The sequence below is a fragment of the Echinops telfairi genome, unplaced genomic scaffold (assembly GCF_000313985.2).
Source record: "Echinops telfairi isolate 266 unplaced genomic scaffold, ASM31398v2 ScPeMD7_8;HRSCAF=38, whole genome shotgun sequence".
Lineage (NCBI taxonomy): Eukaryota > Metazoa > Chordata > Mammalia > Afrosoricida > Tenrecidae > Echinops > Echinops telfairi.
In genome coordinates this window covers 14,254,428-14,276,474 of record NW_022103905.1, presented here as the reverse complement: position 1 = coordinate 14,276,474, position 22,047 = coordinate 14,254,428, and the positions used below count along the sequence as shown (strand labels likewise).

At 40.5% G+C, this 22,047-nt stretch overlaps 1 protein-coding gene across 1 annotated transcript in view; it reads left to right on the top strand.

Annotated features, from left to right (window-relative positions):
* The window catches only part of RFX7 (regulatory factor X7), a 96,580-nt gene extending 75,413 nt beyond the window's left edge, over window positions 1–21,167 (top strand). Inside the window, exons 5-9 of the mRNA XM_004709443.3 lie at window positions 8,016–8,132; window positions 9,329–9,413; window positions 10,311–10,518; window positions 13,420–13,715; window positions 15,001–21,167. Of these exons, the coding sequence (XP_004709500.1) occupies window positions 8,016–8,132; window positions 9,329–9,413; window positions 10,311–10,518; window positions 13,420–13,715; window positions 15,001–18,276 (3,982 nt within the window). The 3' untranslated portion in view covers window positions 18,277–21,167. The remainder of the gene's footprint in view (window positions 1–8,015; window positions 8,133–9,328; window positions 9,414–10,310; window positions 10,519–13,419; window positions 13,716–15,000) is intronic.
* The last annotated feature ends 880 nt before the right edge of the window (window positions 21,168–22,047 follow it).

Here is a 22,047-nt window from a genome sequence, read left to right as displayed (position 1 = left end):
CACTGTAACTCATTTTAATACAGAACTGTAGGAGAAAATGACTCCTATCTTGGCTATTTTTTTTAAGTGGAAAGTCTATTAAATGTAATAATTAAATTTAAAAAATAAGGATGTTACATGATGTTACAGTCTACCCATAAGGACGACACATGGTAAATTGTCTCCCCAGAGAGATAAAATACAACAACCGACAAATGGGGATTACTAGGGTTCATCAAGTTGGCACCGCCTCGTAGTGGGCCTGTGTACAACAGGGTGAAACACCACTCTTCACCTACGCTGCCCTCACCACTGTTAGGGTTGAGCCCGCTGTTGCAGCCATTGTGTCACTCCAGCAGTGAAAGTTGTTCCAAAGTGGCATGTCAGTGGATGAGGACTGCATGTAGTTTGAGAAAGTATTCAAAATTATTTAACCTTTAAGTAGCACTGTGTGAGCCCTGGTGGTGTGGTGGTTACCGGTAGGACTGCAATGCCGTGGTAGGCAGCTCGAAACCCCCAGCAGCTACTCTAGAGAAAGGCTGGGCTTTCTACTCAAGTAAACAGTACAGCCTCAGAAACCCGCAACACAGCGTTGACCTGGTACCGGGCAGCGAGTTTGATTTGGCTTGGAACATCAGGAAATTTAATGAGAAGGAATGCTGGCAATAACAATAGTCGAAAAAATTTGCCCTCTTATTTCTGTCTCTGCTCAATTACACTCTTTTTTTAATGTACGTATGGATAAGACGAAATAAAATACATGTGAGGCCTATCGCATTGCCTTTACCCGTGCTCATTATTTGTTTATGTGGACTTGAGTATATTGTCTTTTAATTTAAAGTTTAGTATTTCTTGTAGGGTAAGTGTTTTAGTGGCAGTTTCTCCAAGTTTTTGTTTAACAGGGACTATCTTAATGTCTTCTACCTTAATTTCTGAAGGGTAACTACTTGGTGGATGTAGAAATCTTAACTGACAATCTTTTTCAGTGCGGAGTGGAGACCCAAAGCCCATGAGTAGGCCACTGGAGATCCCCTTGCAGGGGGCTCTTGGGGAGGAGACGAGCCAGTCAGGGTGCGATGTAGCAACGATGAAAAATACGACTTTCCTCTAGTTCTTAAATGTTTCCTCCCCGCTTCCACTATCATGATCCGAATTCCACCTCATAAGTCTGGCTAGACCAGAGGATGTACACGGGTACAGATAGGAACTGGAAACACAGGGAATCCAGATCAGATGATCCCTACAGGACCAGTGGTGTGAGTGGCGAAACAAGGAGGGTAGAGGGAGAGTGGGTTGGAAAGAGGGAACCGATTACAAGGAACTATATGTGACCTCCTCCCTGGGGGACAGACAACAGAAGAGTGGGTGAAGGGAGATGTCGGACAGGGCAAGATATGACAGACTAATAATTTATAAATTACCAAGGGTTCATGAGGGAGTGGGGAGCGGGGAGGGAGGGGAAAAATGAGGACCTAATGCCGGGGGGCTTAAGTGGAGAGCAAATGTTTTGAGAATGATGAGGGCAGTGAATGTACAAATGCGCTTTACACAATTGATGTATGTATGGATTGTGATAAGAGTTGTATGAGCCCCTAATAAAATGATTAGGAAAAAAAAACCAGAATGGTTCATCCCACTTCCTTCTAGCTTCCATGATACCTGATGAAAAATAAGCTGTCATCCTTAAGTGCTGTTTGTACGTAATGAATTGTGTATCTCTTCTTGACTCTCTTTGTCTTTAACTCCCGAAAGTTTGGTTGTGAAGTGTTTCAGAGTACTTGGGTCTTTTTGAACTTCAGACTACATTGTTACTACAGACTACGCTGTTTTGATTAATGCAATTCATCAGATTTAGGAAGCTTAACCATTATTTTTCAGTTCAACCTGCAGCTCTCTCTTCTTTCCTCTGGGACTTCCATATGTATGTTGTTCTCTCCAGGGGTTCCTAGGATGCTTTATTTTCCTCATTCATTTTTATTTTCTTCAGAAAGGATCATTTCAATACATTATTTTCATGTCTGCCACTGCTTCTAATCTGTTTTTGAGTGCCTCTACTCAGTTTTTCATCTCCGTTATTTTACCTTCAACTCCAGAACTTCTGTTCGTTTCTTCTTTGTAATTTCAGTTTCTCTGTTGATATTCTCTATTTGGTGAGGCCTGGTTTCCCATAATTCTCTGAATGTGTTTAAGTTGCTGATTGCAGTCTTTGTCAAGTGAGTCAGACATGTAGACCACCTCACGTTGTTGCTTGTGTTTTGGTTTTGTTTGATTGTTCAGTTGTTATTGTTGTTGCTTTGCTGAACAACTTCTGTAACACCTGTATTCATTGTCTTGCATGAATACATTTTTACTCAGTTAGCTTAACTTTCAACTAATGATCTGACAAAGACTTCCTTAGACACCTGAAACAGTCAGTGTCAGTCTTTCCCTAGAGACTGTGTGCAATTTGTCATGCTGTCAGCAGTCACCCAGGAAATGTGCAGCTCTACCGCAGCCTTCACTTCCTGCTTCCAGAGTCAGCGGTGACAGCTTAGGACCTTCTGTGTCTGTCTTGGTGATTCACACAGCCCCGTATAGATGTGCAGCCTTCTGTATTCTCAGGAATATGGTCATATTTCGGCAGTGTCAGAGAAGTGTTCTCTCCAGACTATCAGGATCTAATTCCTCTTTCGGATTACTTTTCTCTCATTTGTCTTCCAGATCACCTAGAAAATGCTTTGTTTGACTAATACTTATAAGGAAAGGGACTTTTACCATCTTTAGAACCCTCCCTAGATTTCTGTACCCATTTTTTTATCATATCATAAATGAATGCTGTTATACAGCAAAATAGCAGTGTAGGTCTTCGCACAAAACAAGCTTTATAATTTTAAAATTGATGTCTCTTAATAAATTTTCTCTTTGTAAATACTAGAAAAATATAAAATTTGGGTTTTTTTAAGGCTTTCACTGTGTTTATAGTGATTAACAACAAAAGCATTTCATCTCTAAGGTAACTTAGACTGGATGACCAAGATCCTTTCCAGATTTATTTCTCTGTGTAAATTCCTCATCTCCGTATTATATATAATAATAATAATAATAATACTGGCCCCTAAGGGTATTGGTATGAGTAAATGAGGTAATACAATCTCATAAAATCTCAACAACAACAAAAAAGTCAGGGATGCTTGGTTATCTTATGTCTTTATTTTTTTTCTATCCATCTTTTTAATGTTTACTTATATTTTTATATCCTTAGACAATGTTTAAGTTACCACATTAATTTGTAAATGGTATGAATAAACATTGGATATTTAATTGCTGCCATGCATTTTGAATGGCTGTTTAAGGTAATTTTTAATATTAGACTTAATTTCAAAGTCTAAAAATGAGGCATGTTTCATAAGAGAGAAGAATTTTTGTTTTTTACATTTTTCAGATTTTTTATTTACCTGCATAAAACCTCACACACACCACAAGGCAGACCTAAGAACCAACCCCAAGATGCACCTATGTCTTGGATCAAGCCCACCACCAGAGTCTGTGTCATGGCACCAAGGGCTGGGGGGTTGCCCAGATTGGAACTAGGTCTTGGGGGGGGCGTCTTTTGCAGAGTCCATGAGACTGTGCCCAGACTTACACCAGGGGTGATCATAGCCAAGTGGCCTGTTCAGGGTAGGGGGCTGGCTGTCGATAGATTGGGAAGAGGGCCTGAGTGGCATCTCAGCAGCAGCAGGCCAGGAATTCCTATCAAAGGGCAGCACAGTGGGTCCAGCAGCATGAGCAGCCTTCAGGGGGCAGCACTTGTCTGGGGTCTTAGTGACTAGCTCTGGCTCAGCTTCAAATGGAGGCTGGGGGCTTGCCAAGCCCCAGGTCCGGGGTCTCCAGCAGTTCTGTATCCCCAGGAAATTCTGAGTCCCACTCATAGTTCTCCATGAACATGTTCCTCCTCTTGCTGACTATCACCACTTGTTCCCATCAGGGCCACAGGCCCAGCTGCTGGTGACCCCTGGAGTGGGGCTGAGGTAGCTGCCTCCTGCAGAGGGGGCTTGCAGGAAGGAAGCGCTGCCCTTAATGCTGCTGTGGCTGGTGAAGCTGCAGGGGCAGAGGGGTATCAGTGGGAAGGAGGCTAGGAAGCAGCCTCTCCTTCAGGGTCTACTCAGCCAATGCTGTGTAAGTTGAACTCTTGGGTGGCACCAATCTCTACCATTGCCCCAGGGAGCACAACTCTGGGGGAGACAGGGTGAAGGAAAGATGACATGGGGCAGGACTGGGATCCTCAAGGGAAGGCCAGTCCTCATCCACGTTCATCTCCTGAAGAGAGAATTAAAGAAATTACTTCATTTTTAAGAATGCATTAATGTCCTCCCCGCTCCCACTACCATGACTCGAATTCTATCTTGCAAGACTGGCTAGACCAGAGGAGGTACACTGGTACAGATAGGAACTGAAAATACAGGGAATCCAGGACGGATGAGCCCTATAGGACCAGTGGTGTGAGTGGCAAAACAGGGAGGGCAAAGGGAGAATGGGTAGGAAAGAGGGAACCGATTACATGGAACTATATGTGACCTCCTTCCTGGGGGACAGACAACCGAAAAGTGGGTGAAGGGAGACGTCGGATAGGGCAAGATATGACAAAATACCCATCTATAAACTATCAAAGGCTCATGCGGGAGTGGGGAGCGGGGAGGGAGGGGAAAAATGAGGACCTAATGTCGGGGGTTTAAGTGGAGAGAAAATGTTTTGAGAAACGATGTACAAATGCGCTTTACACAATTGATGTGTGTATGGATTGGGATAACAGTTGTATGAGCCCCTAATAAAATGTTAAAAAAGAAAAAAAGAATGCATTAATGTTAGTCTGTGAACAGAACATTTGTGAACCTTGCATAAATATAATACGATGCTTAGTTAGATGTTAATTGATACCATATCTTGCTTGATCAACCAGAAGTTAAAATTATGAAGCAGGAAAGTGGATGAAACTAACCACGATCTCTATATGGCCTGGAATGACCTCATGGCTTGTTATAAAGTACTGGTTTCAAAATTACAAATAGATACAATAATCATACATGTTAAATTAGGTTTTAAAACAATCATTTAATATCCAGAGATTTCCAGTGGGTAAAGGACTATCCTAATGGAATTCTTTTTCTACAAAAAGTAGAATTGATGAAAATTGGATAAGATATCTTGCAGTATATATCCTCTACATCAGGGAAATGTTCACATTTGGTAGCACATTATTTGGGAGTATGGCCAATACTACATCTGGAAGGAAGTTGAACTAGAAAACTTCTGAATTCATTTCCAGCTCACACAATTCCATCCAAAATGAAGGTATTGAGGAGCTATACTTGAAATTGTTATTGTTAATTTTAAATTGAGATTCTCTTTTTTCCTCTTATATGAATTATCAAGATAGAAGCTTGAGTCATAAACATTTAGTTTAAAAACTCACTGTCATCAAGTTGATTTCTCATATTGGCCCTATTTTGAGTTTACAAGGCTGTAAATCTTTCCGGGCATAGTATCCTCATCTTATTCCTGAAGAGCAGCTAATCAATTTAAACCGCCATCCTTTTGCTAAGCAGTCAGTGCTTAACCTTCAGCACCACTAGGGCACCTTCTGTTTGATCCAGAAATACTATAATGATCTGTTTTAGATGCTTACACAGTTCTTTTAATATCCACTAAAGAGTATTTTGAAAGTAAGGTCATTGTAAAAAAAATCCTTAAAAAAAAAAACACCAATTCCTGTTGCGTAATGAAATAAGTAAAAAGACAGAAAAAGGCAAATATGTAGAGAATAAAGTTTATTGGGCTTTACTGGGGTGGAAGAAGTGGATAAAAGTATTAATGGCCATGGAAAAATTGCATTAAATTAAAGGTAGGAAAAAAAAATTAAAGGTAGAAGTTGTACAGCCATTTATTACAACTGCTGTCAGTAAGGTGTACCCCTGTTTTAAAGAAAAGTAATTGGTAATAGTTGTGTGATGGCTTACCTACAGCAACAAAAGTGAAAACATACACCTCATGAGATTTGGTTTCGTGGTTTGGAAGTTGAGGGTCACAGTTGCTGTTAAGTGCCTTCAAGTCCGATCTGACTCACGACGCCGCCGCCAGGCATCCGATGTCCAGCGCCATCCTCACCACTGCTCTCAGGTGGGAGCCCATTGCTGCAGCCACTGCGTCCACCCATCTTGTTGAGGGCCTTTCTCCTCTTTACTGCCCCTCTGCTTTATGAAGCATGATGCCTTCTCCTGGTTTTGGTCTTTCCTAATAACGTGCAAAATACGTAAGACTCACCATCCTTGCCTCTCAGGAGCGTTCTGGCTATACTTATTCCAAGACAGATCTCTTTGTTCTTTTGGAAGTCCATGATACCTTCAATATTTTTTGCTAACACCATAGTTCATATGCATCGATTTTCCCTTTGTCTTCCTTCTTCAGTGTCCAGCTTTCCTATGGCTTGAAAATACCATGGCTTGAGTCGGGCCCCGTAGTCATCAAAGTAAGGCTTTTACTTTTCACCACTTAAAGAGGTCCTGTGCAGCAGATTTACACAATGCAGTGCATCGTTGGATCTCGTGACCACGGCTTTCCATGAGCATTGATTGTGGATCCAAGCAAGACAAAAAGCCTTGACAACTTCAATCTTTTCTCTGTTTACCATAATGTTACCTACTGGTGCAGTTGTGAGGATTTTGGTTTTCTTAATGTTGAGTTGTCATCAGACTATAGGTTGCAATCCTTGATCTTCAACAGCAAGTGTACTCAAGTCCTCCTCCCTTTCAGCAAGCAAGGATGTGTTATAATCATAGGCTGTTAATAAGCCTTCCTCCCATCCTGATGCTGGATTTTCTTCATGTGATCCAGTTTCTCTGCTGTCCCCTCAGCATAAGAAATGAATAAACATGGTAAGAGAAAGCAGCCCTGAAACTCGCCTTTCCTGATTTTAAACCATAGAGTATTCCCTTGTTCTGTTTACACAACTGCATCTTGATCCATGTACAAGTTCTGCATGAGCACAGTGAATTGTTCTGGAATACCCTTTCTCCTCAAGGCTATCCTTCCTTTGTTATGATCCACACAGTTGTATCCATCCTTTGTTATAATCCACACAGTTGAATGCCTTTGCATAGCCAATGAAACACAAGTAAACATCTCTCGTTCTTGAATCAAATAGTTTTTGATTCATAGCAACCTCATGCACAACAGAACTAAACACCATCTGGTCCTGGTTTATTTTATATGCAGCAGGATGGCAATCACAATGAAGCCTGTAACAAGCACACCTTAAAACCTTTCAGTATAGTCCCCACCTTTGAATGACCCAGGCACCTCAGGAAAAGGTCAGTTAGTGGGAGTTACAGAAACCGTGGTTGGAAGGGCTTCATTAAATAATTGGCTGTGTTGCAGTGCCTAAATCCTTCATAACGAGCTTCCTCTGCAGGAGACAAGACGCATTGGGCAGTGCCTGGCCACAGTTACTGGACAGCTTGAACAAAGATTCTGTAGAAAACTCCTGATCAAAAGAAGGAAAACACAGAACAGAATTTCATACTTTCACAGACGCTAGATGTTCTGGAGCTTTGGAAGCTAGATGAACTGAAATGATTGCCCTGAGATCATCTCTAACTCATAAACCAAAAGATAAACCCCTGAATCATCTTTAAATCATACCATAATATAGCTTAGCTAGTTTGGGGTTAGGGGGGCTGTTTGAGAATATGTTCTTCTAAGAACTATTTCCATAGTTTCAAATATATATAAAACAGCGTGAGGGGACAAATTGATGTGAAGGAGGAAGGAACAACTCAGAAAAGGAAGGTGAGGATAGTTGCCCAACTCAAACCAATGTAATCAGTGTTGATTAACTCAGTTTTGAATTGATCCAAGTTTTCCTGTGTATATTCTCAACAGCAAGATAAAATGTCGAAGGAATAAAAGGGATAATCATATGAATGAAATTGTTTTAAGGTAGCTCCCTGCTGTGTATCACTTTATTTTGTTGCTCTATCGCGTGATCCCTCCCTCTCTCGCAGGAGCTATTGTGACAATCTTGGTTACCACCCATTAAGTGCTGCTGACTTCGGGAAGATAATGAAGAATGTCTTTCCAAATATGAAGGCACGGCGCCTGGGCACGAGAGGCAAATCGAAATATCCTTTACCAAGGGGGTTTTAGTAATCTCTGAAGTTTTTGCTTATTACAGAACATCTGTTGTCGTTCAGCGAACAGATATAGTTAGAAATAAATTTAAATCAAATATGAACAGCTTAAAAGTTCTTAGTAGAAAACTTGCAAACCTTATTTTTCCAGCTACTTATTAAACTACAGGAAAAATGGCAGATAATGTTTTTTGTGCCTTACTCATCATTACAATGTATTTAATGGTCTAATCTTTTTTCTTTTCTGATTTTTTTCTTTAGTAGTAACAGTTTTAGGGACATACGATCATTCAGCAATTGTAAAGTATATGATATTATTCTTTACTTCTTTTTCTCTCTGTAACTTAGACATATTGAGATCATATATATGTATACATATATTCACACATACATATATGTACATATATAAAACAATCCAAACATTTTGTTGTGGAAATGCAACTGAAAGATTAAAAATTTACTAAAGCCCTTTCTGCTCTGGGAAAAGTAATGTAAAATAGAAGGTATTTTATTATATTAGAAATAACTCATTTCTTCCTGCATAGCTGTTGGTCTTTTGTAAAGCATAAAAGTCGCCACTGGGGGGAGATAGAGGACAGGGAAAGGAAGGCCCCTTTCTAAAATGGCCCCAGATGTTCTTCAGCACCTAGCTGCATGACCTGTCCTTGTTTCCTGAATGCAAACAAAGATGTCTCGATATGTCTCTGGCATGTTGCAGGTGATAATCCTGTGTGTTTCAGTGGAAAAAGAAAAATGAAAAGGTTAAAGCCCCTGTGACACTCTTAAGAGATGTTTCTTTCTCGGTGCCCTGGGCTAAAGTTTCCCTCCCTTGTGCCAGGTTTCCATCTGGCTAGGCCCTTCCTTCTGACCTGTGTGTCTCTGGTGGCTGGCACAACCTGTTAGGAACATTTACTCATAAAATTTGTAACAGAAGAGAATCATTTACTTTTATTTGCGATAGTAACATCATATTATTCAATATCAATGATTCCGGTTTTGATAGAGTAAACTTTTCTTGAGTTTTAAAATTCATGATTTTCTTGCTCAGGAGTGCAGAAAGGGTTTGTCTCATGCTAATTTTATTCCCATTTCATATACAGTTCTTCTCAGATGCAAGATTTAATGTACACACATATATAAATAATTCATTGAATTTACGGTATTTTTAGACCTTAACTCTCTAGTACATATTGCTACAGTGGATTAAGAAAAAAAGCTCTTGTGCATATGCCGACACTGCCCAACCTTGACTTCCACAAAACTGGAGATGGGGTAAGCCTTCTTTCTTTTATTTGTAATAAGCAGAATTGTACTTTTCTGTCAACACTGAGGTGCATACTGCATAGTCATATTTGGATCACAGCGAGGACCAGGAACCGCACAAAGTAGGTAAAACAAAAAAAGCCTCCAGTTGGCAGCAAACTGTTAGCATATCTGATTTACATCAATAGTGCTGGTGAAACGAGAGACAGCAAAAAATAGTTTTAAGATGACTGATTCATAAATATATCCAGGATGTAGTATCAAGAGCAAAAAAACACGTCACAAGGTAACACATGTGTGACTTTTTCCAGAAGAAGAAATAGACTACTGACACAGAAAGAAGAGCTAGGCTAGCAGTATAATTTGTTTTATAATGTGATAAAGATCTTTTAGAAAGATTTTTAAAATCAAGGGAGCTTCAAAAAGCTTATAGGGCAATGGGATTTTCCTCACAAACTTTTTGAAAGCCCCTCCATACTGGCTTTTATATTTGTTTAATGCTGTTCAATATGTTACATTCACAGTGCATCTTGTGGCTGTACACTGGTAGGTATAGAACTCTTGCTTGTAAGGCTCTAATATGCCAAAAGGAGCCTTGGAAGCACAGTGGTTAAAGCATTCAGCTGCTAACTGGAAGGTGGGCATTTAGATCCCACCAGCCATTCCATGAGGGAAAGATGAGCAGTCTGCCTCCGAAAAGATTTCAAGCCTACGAAGCTCTTTGGGCAGTTTTACTCTGTCCTATGGGGTGGCTGTAGAACAGAACCAACACATAGCGATGGATTTGGTTTGGTGGAAGGTACCCAAAGGTCATTTCGTACTACTTTAACTCAACAGATTTAGATTTCCTCACCTGCTTAAGGGTGGGCTTGAATTAAAGGTTAATTTTCTCTTTCCTTTGTTTAGTTGGAAGGAGTTGAACCTTCTGGGCAGCTTCAAAATATTGATGAAGAAGTTATCTCTTCTGCTTGCCGTCTTGTGTGTGAATGGGCCCAGAAAGTCTTAAGCCAACCATTTGACACAGTGTTGGAATTAGCCCGCTTCCTTGTAAAAAGTCACTATATAGGCACCAAGTCAATGGCAGCTCTAACTGTAATGGCAGCAGCACCAGCAGGTACGAAATGGACTATTGTTAAATTAATTGATCAGACCAGAATGTTACTAATGTAGAATGGGTAGTAAAAGAAGAGTGGAGCCAAGGAACTTCACCTGTTGAGTGTTTATACACCTTCACTTCCGTTCCACTTCATAATCACTAAACTTGTATTGGTTTGCTGAACCAGCAACCACAAAATAACAATCCTCATTATAAAACTGAAACTTTTTGTCTATTGCTCTGCTGGAATATGAAAGGTAAGATTTCCCCGTTGGTATTATTTTTTATATTGCTTTTTAAGAGTTATAAAAAGTGACTATATGTGCTTTAAAGATGTGACTGTACGTGTAGATGAGAGGGCTTCAAACAGTTTGTGGAAGAATGAAATTAAAGATTTTGGCAAGCTTTTTATAACCTTCACATAGGTGCAACTAAATTAATAAATTGAGTTGAAGTAAAATATAAGATTGAATTTTGAAATTACTTCCTCAAGAAACTAATGCTTATAAATAAAATAATCTGGGGGCACTGTGAAAGGTACCTTAAGCTTACAAAAGATAAAATGTATAAAGCATTATAAAGTAGCAAAAGTGATGTGTTTTTAATATGTATTTAAATGATATTTTCATTCAAAGAGGAATGTTTGAGGAATTGATGGTGTTAGAGTAAATGACTTCCTCTTAAATTAATAACTGTGAAATTTGTTAAGTATCAATTCTGATTAAATATTTTAAATGTCTTGTGCAGTCATACCATAAAACCTGAAGAAGAACTAACAGACTAAATTGTGTCATTACTGTTAGGAATTATTATTTCTGTGGAAAACATATTAACATGAAATTTGTTTTCTAAGGATGATTCGTCTCATGATTAAATCTAAATATTTTATCTTTTAAAATCTACAGATTTCTCCCATCCAGAACTGTAGTGTCTCAATTAGCTTGGCTTTCAAAAAATTTTTACTATCTGTTACATTTTAACTCCATAGTATCATTTCCCTTCCAGTGTCCATTCCTCGGTGCTTTACATTTTCACCGGAGGAAAGAGAGAGAGTGTGTGCATGGCTCTGTCCTTTATGTTCAACTAAGCAACAGTGTTACAAAATAAACTCTAGTTTAATTTGAAGTCTAGTCACAATTACCCGAGTGCCTCAGTGCAAACTCTAACACCTAAATCTCTTCACCAAGTGACCTTACACCCTACATAACTCACATATATTCCAAGAGTCCTGTGAGGTAGGTAGTATTTATTTCATTTTAAAGATTGGGAAACAGACTACTTGAGGAGGCTGAATCTCATTTTCTGGCAAAATGAGGCTCTAAAAATTGTGGACTTTTTTGTATTCTCTGTCTCTTACCACTACTGTTACCTGGATGGATTGACTGGCGTCGAGTCAAGACTGACTCATAATGACCCTGCAGGGCAGGGTGTAGAACTTGCCCCCTGTGAGTTTCTGAGACTCTGTTTTGGGGAGTAGAAAGCCCTATTTGCCTCCCAAGGAGCTGCTTGTGGTTTCAAACTGCCGACCTTGCAGATCGCAGCCCAATGCCACTACCCCACCAGGACTCCTACTGACTCCTAGAGTGGTGCTCTAACAGGTTGAGGATTTAGGAGACATCATGGAGAAAAGAATCCTTTCTCTCACTCATTCCCCACATTAGTCAGAGGCTAATGGCCTAAAGACATATTGAATGAATGGGTTATCAAGTATAAAGTAACGTGCTTTTTTAACCAAACTACTAAAAATTACGTGTATGTGTGTGTGTTTTCTCTTTCTGAAAGTAGTTACCTGAGGAGACTAAACACTAATAATTGTATTATTACTCAAAGGAGTTTTAGAATTTCTTGAAATATTCTCAGTTCTTACATTATTTAGACTATCCATCATAGTGGTGATTAATCTTTGTCCCTTGAGGTGCATTTGGGGGGAGATATCTATATATATATATATCTATATCCTCCTTATTAAAAACAGGTTGTTACAAAAGCCCTTTTGCTTTTGTTAGCTGCGTGGAGCTCATCATTTCTCTCTACAAACTCTGACAGGATAAAAGCACCTGAGCTGTGAGCCATTGACCGAGGCTCTCAGGTACAGTGGCTGGGAAGCCAGAGATGAGGTGGATCTGGGAGGGAGAGTGAGCTGGATTTGAAGAGAAAAAACTAGTACTTAGGGAATAAGAAAGGGGTCACAATTGAGTGTGTGGAAGAGGATTTCCACTCTGTTCTTTGTCTTTACTGCTCTCCCCACCTCAAATTATTGGTGTGGACTAGGGTAAAGAAAAGGGAACTCTGGTGGCGTAGTAGGTTACGAATTGGGCTGCTAACCGCGAGGTCAGCAATTCAAAATCACCAGGACTCCGTGGGAAAAAGATGAGGCATTCCACTCCCGTAAAGAGCGATTGTCTCCAGGAGCCTGGTGACGGAGTGCTTTAACCTGAGTTGGGCTGCAATTGGCAAGAGGTATAGCTCGGAAACCCACGGGGGCCGTTCTTGCGCTGTCCATAGTGTCGCTGTGAGTCAGAATCGACTCCGTGGCAGTGAGGATGAGGAAAAGCAGAGACGAGACTCAGAAAAGGAAGAACAAGTCGTGCCACTAAGAGAGTGTTTCCCTCGATTTTCTTTCCTACACGGTTTTTGCCCATCTTCGTTTTTGATGTTCTTAGTGCCACATTACACATGAAAACCGATTTTTTTCTTTTTTGAAAACTTCCCTGAGTTGAACTGTATTTCAAGGGATCACTTAAAACCATTTTGACAACTCTGTAAATTGGAAGCACGTTTCAAAAGAAAGCATGAATTGAAAATTGCAGCTTTGGTTGTTTTGTCCAGTAGATGGCTGCATATCCAAAGAGACTGAGTGCTAGCCACCCTTTCTAAAGAAGAGTATTGACTTTAGTTTTTCTTTCTATTTGTTTACAGGTATTAAAGGAATTGCCCAGCCTTCTGCATTTATACCTACAGCTGAAAGTAATTCCTTTCAGCCTCAAGTGAAGACTTTGCCATCTCCGATTGATGCTAAACAACAATTGCAACGGAAAATCCAAAAGAAGCAACAAGAGCAGAAACTGCAGTCCCCTCTGCCAGGAGAAGCCTCAGCGAACAAGTCAGAAAGTGCAGCAAGCAATGGAGTCGCTAATCTTTCTAATGGCAGCCCTGCAATCCTTTCTCCTCAGCCTATCGGTATCGTCGTAGCAGCTGTCCCTAGTCCCATCCCGGTAATACTAAATTACGTTTGGCTTTATTGAGATGGGGGCAGTCAGTCATCTAAGTAAAAAGTGGTAGATGGGAAGGAGGCAGGTGCGTATTTCGATGCAGTGACAAGCTGATTTTGAGGCCATAGACAGATTTAGCTTGATCAGTTGCCTTTCACTCAGGCTACATGCTGCTGATTACAAACTGCACTGCGAAATGACATACGTGAATACAGAGACACAATATATACCTAGAGCTTATATAAACAATGAGTCATTTTTTGAGTTGTTTAATCTCTGGCTGAGCCAAGATGGCACAATTGCAAACTTTAAAAAATTGGGTTATTTAAAAATATATATTTAGATGCAGAAAATTATAGCATGTTTTGCTAGCATTGGAAATTTCCTTAACTGCTCTTGAGCTTTGTTTCTCCTTATCCGAGGTTAATAGTACCGTCCTTTCCTGTGACACACAACCAGAGTTAGAGGAGAGGGCTTTTAGTTAAAGGAGTATCATTCTACAGTAAGGTGATACATCATTATTGATATTGTTGTGCAGTATTTTATTTTCTCTTGTTCTATTTATCATCACCATAATCATGTTATTAAAACGTGCAATGATGTCTGGTTATACACTCTGGCATTATTTGCTAAAAAGTAAACTTGGGTACATGGTAGTTCTTTCTGGAATTGTATTCATAGTAGTGTAGCTAAGATCCAAGATGTTAATTGTTGTCAGTTGCCATTGAGTTAGTTGTGGCCATTGGTAACCTAATGTTTTTCACAGTAGGATTGCTCCGTGGGGTGTTCTTGGCTGTGATCTTAATAGAGGCAGATCACTGGGCCTTTTTTTACCCCCAGTATTGTTGTGCTACATAGAAATCAAAGTCCAAGGTAGACTTAGTTATAAGACCGTTTCCTCTATAAGTGAGTTACATGGCATAGACTCCAGTAGACCCCTTTATAATTGTATGTTTTTTCAAGGTTTCATCTCCTTTTCTTCAAAGATCCCTAAAAGTCATTGTTTCACCAAGTACTCATCGAAAGTGTGAAGTGTTTAATCTTGTAAATTGAAAAATGTTATTTTTCTTACTTTATTTTATAACATTGTTGCATCGTGGTTGTATTTATTATAATTATTTATGACAATGTAGAGCATCGTCCAAGAGAACTCTCTTTTACCATAGGAACTTTCCTTTTTTAAAAAAAATTAACATTTAATAAATGCCTGCATCTGTAAATTACTGTTGATATTTCAGACTGACCAAATCTGGATTTTGGTGTTTGTTTTTTTCCCTCCTCCTAACAGGTCCAGAGGACCAGGCAGTTGGTAACCTCCCCAGGTCCAGTGAGTTCTTCTGATGGCAAAGTTCTTCCTCTCAATGTGCAGGTGGTCACTCAGCACATGCAGTCTGTGAAACAGGCACCAAAGACTCCTCAGAACGTGCCAGCCAGTCCTGGTGGGGATCGTTCTGCCCGGCACCGGTACCCTCAGATCTTACCCAAACCAGCCAACAGCAGTGCGCTCACCATCCGCTCTCCAACGACTGTCCTCTTTACTAGCAGCCCCATCAAGACTGCTGTCGTCCCTGCTTCCCACGTGAGTTCTCTGAATGTGGTGAAGATGACAGCGATATCCCTGACCCCCAGCAACAGTAGTGCTCCTCTTAAACACTCTGCCTCCGTAAGCAGCGCTGCAGGAGCAACAGAAGAGTCGAGGACCATTCCACAGATCAAGAATGGGTCTGTTGTTTCCCTTCAGTCTCCTGGGCCCAGGACCAGCAGTGCTGGGGGGACATCTGCTGTGGAAGTCAAAATGGAACCTGAAACATTGTCAGATGAGCAGCCTGTACAGTGCCAAGACAACGCTGATGGGGCTAAAGCTCCCAAAACAACACCTAGTGCCCTTCTAGGGCAGAAAAGTCACGCAGACGGAGTAGTGCAAAAACCTTCAAATGAAGGAATCAGTGAAGTAAAAGCAACTAAGGTCTGTGACCAGAGGACCAAATGTAAAAGTCGTAATGAAATTCTGCCGGGCACTTCAACGGGCAATAATCAAAGCACTGTCACTCTCTCAGTTGCCACTCAGAGCTTAACTTTCACCAGCACCAGCTCACCATCTAATGGTGACTCAATAAATAAGGACCCTAAATTATGCACTAAAAGTCCACGAAAGCGACTATCTTCAACATTACAAGAGTCCCAGGTGCCTCCTGTAAAGAAACCAATTGTGGAACAGCTTTCTGTGGTTATCATTGAAGGTCAGAAACCAGACAGTGTTACAAAGGACCAAAAGGTTCCACATTCAGGGAAAACAGAAAGTTCAACAGCTGGTGCTCAAATCCCTAGCACAGTCTCAGTAAATGTCAGCTCACATGTAGTGGCAAGTCAACCCTTGAATTCCTCTGCTCTTGTTCCCAGTGATTCGGCTTTGGAACAGCCAACAACACCATCATCATCTCCAGATATAAAAGTGAAACTTGAAGGAAGTGTCTTTCTCTTGGACAGTGATTCCAAATCAGATGGCAGCTTTAATCCAAACGAATGGCAACAGGTCACTAAGGATTCTGAGTTTATCTCTGCCAACTGTGAACAACAGCAAGATATCGGCGCTATGACAATTTCTGAGCACCCTGATATCCACGATTTAGAGAAATCTGTTTGGGAATTGGAAGGAATGCCACAGGACACATATAGCCAGCAGCTACATAGCCAGATGCAAGACTCTTCTTTGAATCCAATACAAGCACAGTCTTCGGATCAGTTACCGCTGCAGTCTGACTTGAAGGAATTTGAGTCTTCTGTCCCTCAGACGAGTGAGAGCTACTTCCCGTTTGACGATGAGCTAACCCAAGACAGTATCGTGGAGGAGCTGGTGCTTATGGAGCAGCAGATGTCTATGAACAGTTCTCATGCTTACGGCAGCTGTTTGGGAATGCCCCTGCAGAGTCAGTCAGTCACCCCAGGAGCCCCAATGTCATCACAGGCCTCTAGCGCCCACTTCTATCATCCAATCCATAGCAATGGCACTCCAATCCACACACCCACACCCACTCCTACCCCAACCCCGACCCCGACCCCAACTCCCACCCCAACGTCTGAAATGATTGCTGGGTCTCAGGGTCTATCTCGGGAGAGCCCTTGCTCCAGGCTAGCCCAGACTACACCTGTGGACAGTGCTTTAGGAAGTAGCCGGCATACACCCATTGGTACTCCACATTCTAACTGCAGCAGTAGTGTCCCTCCCAGCCCTGTTGAATGCAGGAATCCATTTGCATTTACCCCAATAAGCTCTAGTATGGCGTATCATGATGCCAGCATTGTCTCAAGTAGCCCTGTGAAGCCAATGCAAAGACCCATGGCCACCCACCCTGACAAAACCAAGCTTGAGTGGATGAATAATGGGTACAGTGGGGTGGGTAATTCATCAGTTTCTAGCCATGGCATTCTCCCAAGCTATCAGGAACTAGTAGAAGACCGTTTCAGGAAACCTCATGCTTTTGCTGTGCCTGGGCAGTCTTATCAGTCTCAATCCAGATATCATGACAGTCATTTTGGCCGTTTGACTCCTGTCTCTCCTGTGCAGCATCAAGGTGCCACTGTCAGTAACACCAGTAAACAGGAGGGTTTTGCAGTCCCTGCCCCTCTTGATAATAAAGGAACGAATTCATCTGCCAGCAGCAACTTCCGATGCCGCAGTGTGAGCCCTGCTGTTCATCGCCAACGAAATCTTAGTGGAAGCACCCTCTATCCAGTGTCTAATATCCCACGGTCTAACGTGGCCCCCTTTGGAAGCCCAGTAACCCCAGAAGTTCAGGTCTTCACAAGCGCTCACACAGACGCGTGTGCCAACAACATAGCTCAAAGAAGTCAGTCCGTTCCATTGACAGTCATGATGCAGACAGCCTTCCCGAATGCGCTTCAGAAGCAAGCGAACAGTAAAAAGATAACCAATGTTTTGTTGAGCAAACTTGATTCTGACAATGATGATGCGGTGAGAGGATTGGGAATGAACAACCTGCCTTCCAATTACACCGCCCGGATGAATCTCACTCAGATTTTGGAAACTTCCACGGTTTTTCCTAGTGCCAACCCGCAGACTATGATCGATTCCAGCACTTCTGTTTATGAATTCCAAACACCATCTTACCTCACCAAAAGTAATAGCACCGATCAGATCAGTTTTTCTCCTGGAGATAATCAAGCACAATCAGAAATTGGAGAGCAACAATTAGATTTCAATAGCACTGTTAAAGACCTGTTGAGTGGAGACAGCTTGCAAACCAACCAGCAGCTGGTAGGTCAGGTAGCATCTGATCTCACCAATACTGCATCTGATTTCTCTAACGATATCAGGTTGTCTTCTGAGCTCTCAGGCAGCATCAATGATTTGAACACTTTAGATCCAAATCTACTGTTTGATCCAGGTCGTCAGCAGGGACAAGATGATGAAGCTACACTGGAAGAATTAAAGAATGACCCCTTATTTCAACAAATTTGCAGTGAATCCATGAACTCCATGACTTCATCGGGCTTCGAATGGATAGAAAGCAAGGACCATCCGACTGTTGAAATGTTGGGTTAAATTGTGTTTTATAATATGTAGCACACTGTATCTAAAGACATACGTATTGTCTTTGTCTTAATGGAAGTGCCTCCGCAGCAGAAACACTTACTATTAATTGTGACATTTTAAAAGCGTTTGCTGCACAAGTGGTTTCTTCTTCAGTAGGAAATGGTTAGACTTGCCTCAGTTCTTAACAAGTTTCTGACGACAGTAGGCTGTAGAAGAGCCAGCATTAGGTTTTCAAATTTATAATGCCCCCCCATTTAATCACATCGTTAGCTAGTGAACAATGGACTAACCAGCTTTCGTGAGCGATCTTAGATCTTTTTATTTTGTATAAGTTCATTTTAATTCATCTGTTGATCTGCACCGATTTTAGGAGGAACCATTGATTTTAGGTATAGGCTATTTTTTGTTGTTGTGGGTATTTTAGGTATGAAATCATAGCTGAAGTGAACTGTATGTAGACAAGAAGGTCTTCCTTCAAACAGGGATAATATTCAGGTTCTTAAGTATTTAGGCTTGAAGCATAAAGCTACTGTAGAGTGAAAAATCTCTGTAGGACTTTCTGGGGCTTCAGTACCACGTAACCTACAATGAAGGGCTTAAATAGAAAATAATGGAAAATTAAATATTTAAGGAAAGCAAAAGCTGCATGGAAAATTTTAAGAGGAAAAACTAGTAGCCACTGTATATGTGATCTTGCACTAGGCTTATTTTTAAATGTTGGTTTTAGCTAACAGACACACCCATGAAACAAAGAACTTCCAAGCTCATTTAAATAGAGTAAATACAAGCATGTTAGGAAAATGTTTCCTGGTTTCTTATTTGATAGTTGAGATAAGGGAAATGAGAAGGAGAGTTCAAGTGTTTTCTTAGTTTTCATCACTATAGCTGCATGCACATATTAAAATTCTATTTAAGGTTTCTCTTTAAATTTTTAATTATAATATACTTTAGTAATCTTCTGGGCCCTCTCCACCCCTCGATTTAGTGACGGACTCCTTTGCTCCTCCTGAATATAACTAATGCAGTTTGATCATGAAAATCAAAGAAGCAGGAAGGAGTTAACATAGAAAACTAAACAAATATTTACCACCCAAGGTCTGAAGCCACACATCTTATATCTCTGCTAAAACAAAGGGGATATGGATAGTACTTGAAGAAGAGGAGCATTTTATTACATGCTTAATTTATTTATTGTGATAACCACAATTGCAAAAGAAGCACTCAGGATTTGTTTTTAAATGTTCTCTTTATGGCTCCCGTTTTGTTTTGTTTTTTGTTGTTGTTGTTGCTCTCATTTTGTTTTAGAAATAATTATATATGAATTACATGTAAACACAACTCTGCTCACTTGTTGACAGCTCCATTTAGTGAGTTTTGAAATCACTTTCAAAGAGATTTTAAAATTGTTGTTTGAGTCTTTAGAGCTAACATTAAACCATTGTTATGCAACCTAGAACCTTGCTAAGCTTTCCTTGACCTTAATTAATCAGTCAATCAGAAGACTACAATCAATGAATATTTAACAGATGTGATGAAGGGTTTAATTTAATAAGGTTTCATTATTCCATAAATTTGCAAGGTAGAGTATCAACATATTTTGATAAATAATTGGTGCTAGGGTTGGCTCAGAGATTTATATATTGATATGTCCTAGTTATTGGCATTTGTGTGTTTGCTGTTATCTTGATTTAATCTGTTAGATACCTACCTTTTTCTTGATGCTAGTTATTTCTTCACTGTACATTGAGACACAGCACTACTGCACACCAAAGTATGCAATACCCAAAGGAAACTGTGATTTCTCTTCACTCATGATGGGAGCCTTTCTATCGGAGATACTCTGAAACGGAGATTTTGAGGCCATTCTAATCCCTTGTTTACATTATTAGCTTCCTACTAATATAAAAATAATGGAAATCTTTTTTGATAAAAATAATAATAATAATAAAGACTGGGAGATTTTTAACCCCCTGTACAGTATTGCAGCAAACACTTTAAATTTGGTTGAATTCGTCCAACAAACTTTCTGGGGTTCATATATTGCACTAAATTTGTTGAACCTGTGGTAGGCACATCTCTTAGGATAAATGCAACCAATACAATCCACAGATTAAACTTTTTAAATGTGTTTCATTATTAAAAGACAAAATGTCATCAAAGTGACAGATTAAATTGTCTTATGTAGCAATGTGCATTGATCTCAATGAGATATTTCTATTTCTTATTCTCTTACATGAGAATATTACAGCAGGAAGAATTACGTTTAGTTTGCTTCACCATGTTAATACATGATCACAAAATGTGCATGAGTGTTATTGACTTATCTTGTACAGTACTAGGTATTCCTGTAACCACTTTTTTTTCCCCTCCTTGGCTGTATTGAAACTGGTTCAGTGTCAACCAGACAAGCATAGTTATTCACAAGTTTCTTTTTATGTTTTACTAATTCTACTTAGTTCTTATTGACTATGTTCTCTTCTCAGATTATTTTCGTTGTTCTGATGTTTAAAACATTTTGCGTCATGTTCATCATGATAAGACTTCATGAAGTAAATAATTTTGCATATGATTGCAGTAAGCACTGACTCTTTGAACTGAAAAGAAGGAAACGTGTTTTTTTGTGCAGTGCATCTGAGGTTCATCTAACAGTCTTGTACTATAATGTGCTTTACTACATAAATGACACAACCAAGCCCTGGTCCATGTTTTCATTGAGTGCAAAAAGTCAGATTTCCCCCCTCCCTCCCCCCCTGGTGTTTTGTTGTTGTCTGTTGTTGTACCTGCTGAAACTACAGTAGTTGAATATTGCAGTAGCATTTCAGTTCTCTTTTTTTATTGAAAGTGCTCAAAAATTGTTTTTTAAATGTTTTCGAAACCAATTAAAAGCATTTTATATTAAACTGACTGGAACTTAAAGTGATTTATGAACTCTGTCCTACATAAACTGCATGCTGTTGTGCAAACTGACCCAGTATCATTCTTCCTGGGCTCGCATGAAATTCAAGGAAGTGAATAAAAACCAGTACAAGGCAAAACAATGCTGCCAATCTGCTTTCTGCTGTTAATCCAGGTGGATGAGACACAGAACCCTATTTCTTGGTACTCTGCTGCTCCCAGTGATAAACCAGTGGTGGAGGGTTGACGTGGTCCCCAAAGCCGCCATCTCTTCTCTTCTCTTGCTCCTCCTCTGGTTTGTTGTTTTGTTGGGTGCCTCTGAGGGGTTCCAGCCCACAGCCACCTTATGCGCAACAGAATGAGTCCCAACCTGGTCCTGCATCAGCCTCGCAATGGTGGCCGTGCTTGAGCCCGTAGTTGCAGCCACGGTGTCAGTGCACCTCCTTGGGGGCTTTCCTCTTTTTCACTGCCCCTCTACCTCGACACTCATGGTGCCTGTCCTCGTACAAGAGATTGTCTCATCATCCTTGATTTTAAGGTGGATTCTGGCTGTCTTTCCCCTAAGCTTTGTATGTTCCTCTGGCAGCACACAGTTTCCATCACGAACCCCGCAATTCAAAGTCATCAGTTCTCTGTGGTCTTTGTTGTCTCGCTTGCACAAGTGTATGAGGTGATTGAAAATATCCTGGCTTGGGTCAGATGCGCCTTAGTACTCTACATCTTTGCTCCTCCGACACTGTAAAAGAAGTCTTGTGCAGTAGTTTTGTCCAGTGCATATGCCTGATACTTTGACAGCTGCTGCCATTTTCCCTGCTGAAACCGTTGCTCCCATGAGTTTACCGGGTATCCAAGTAAAATGAGATCCGTGAAGACTTTAATCTCCGT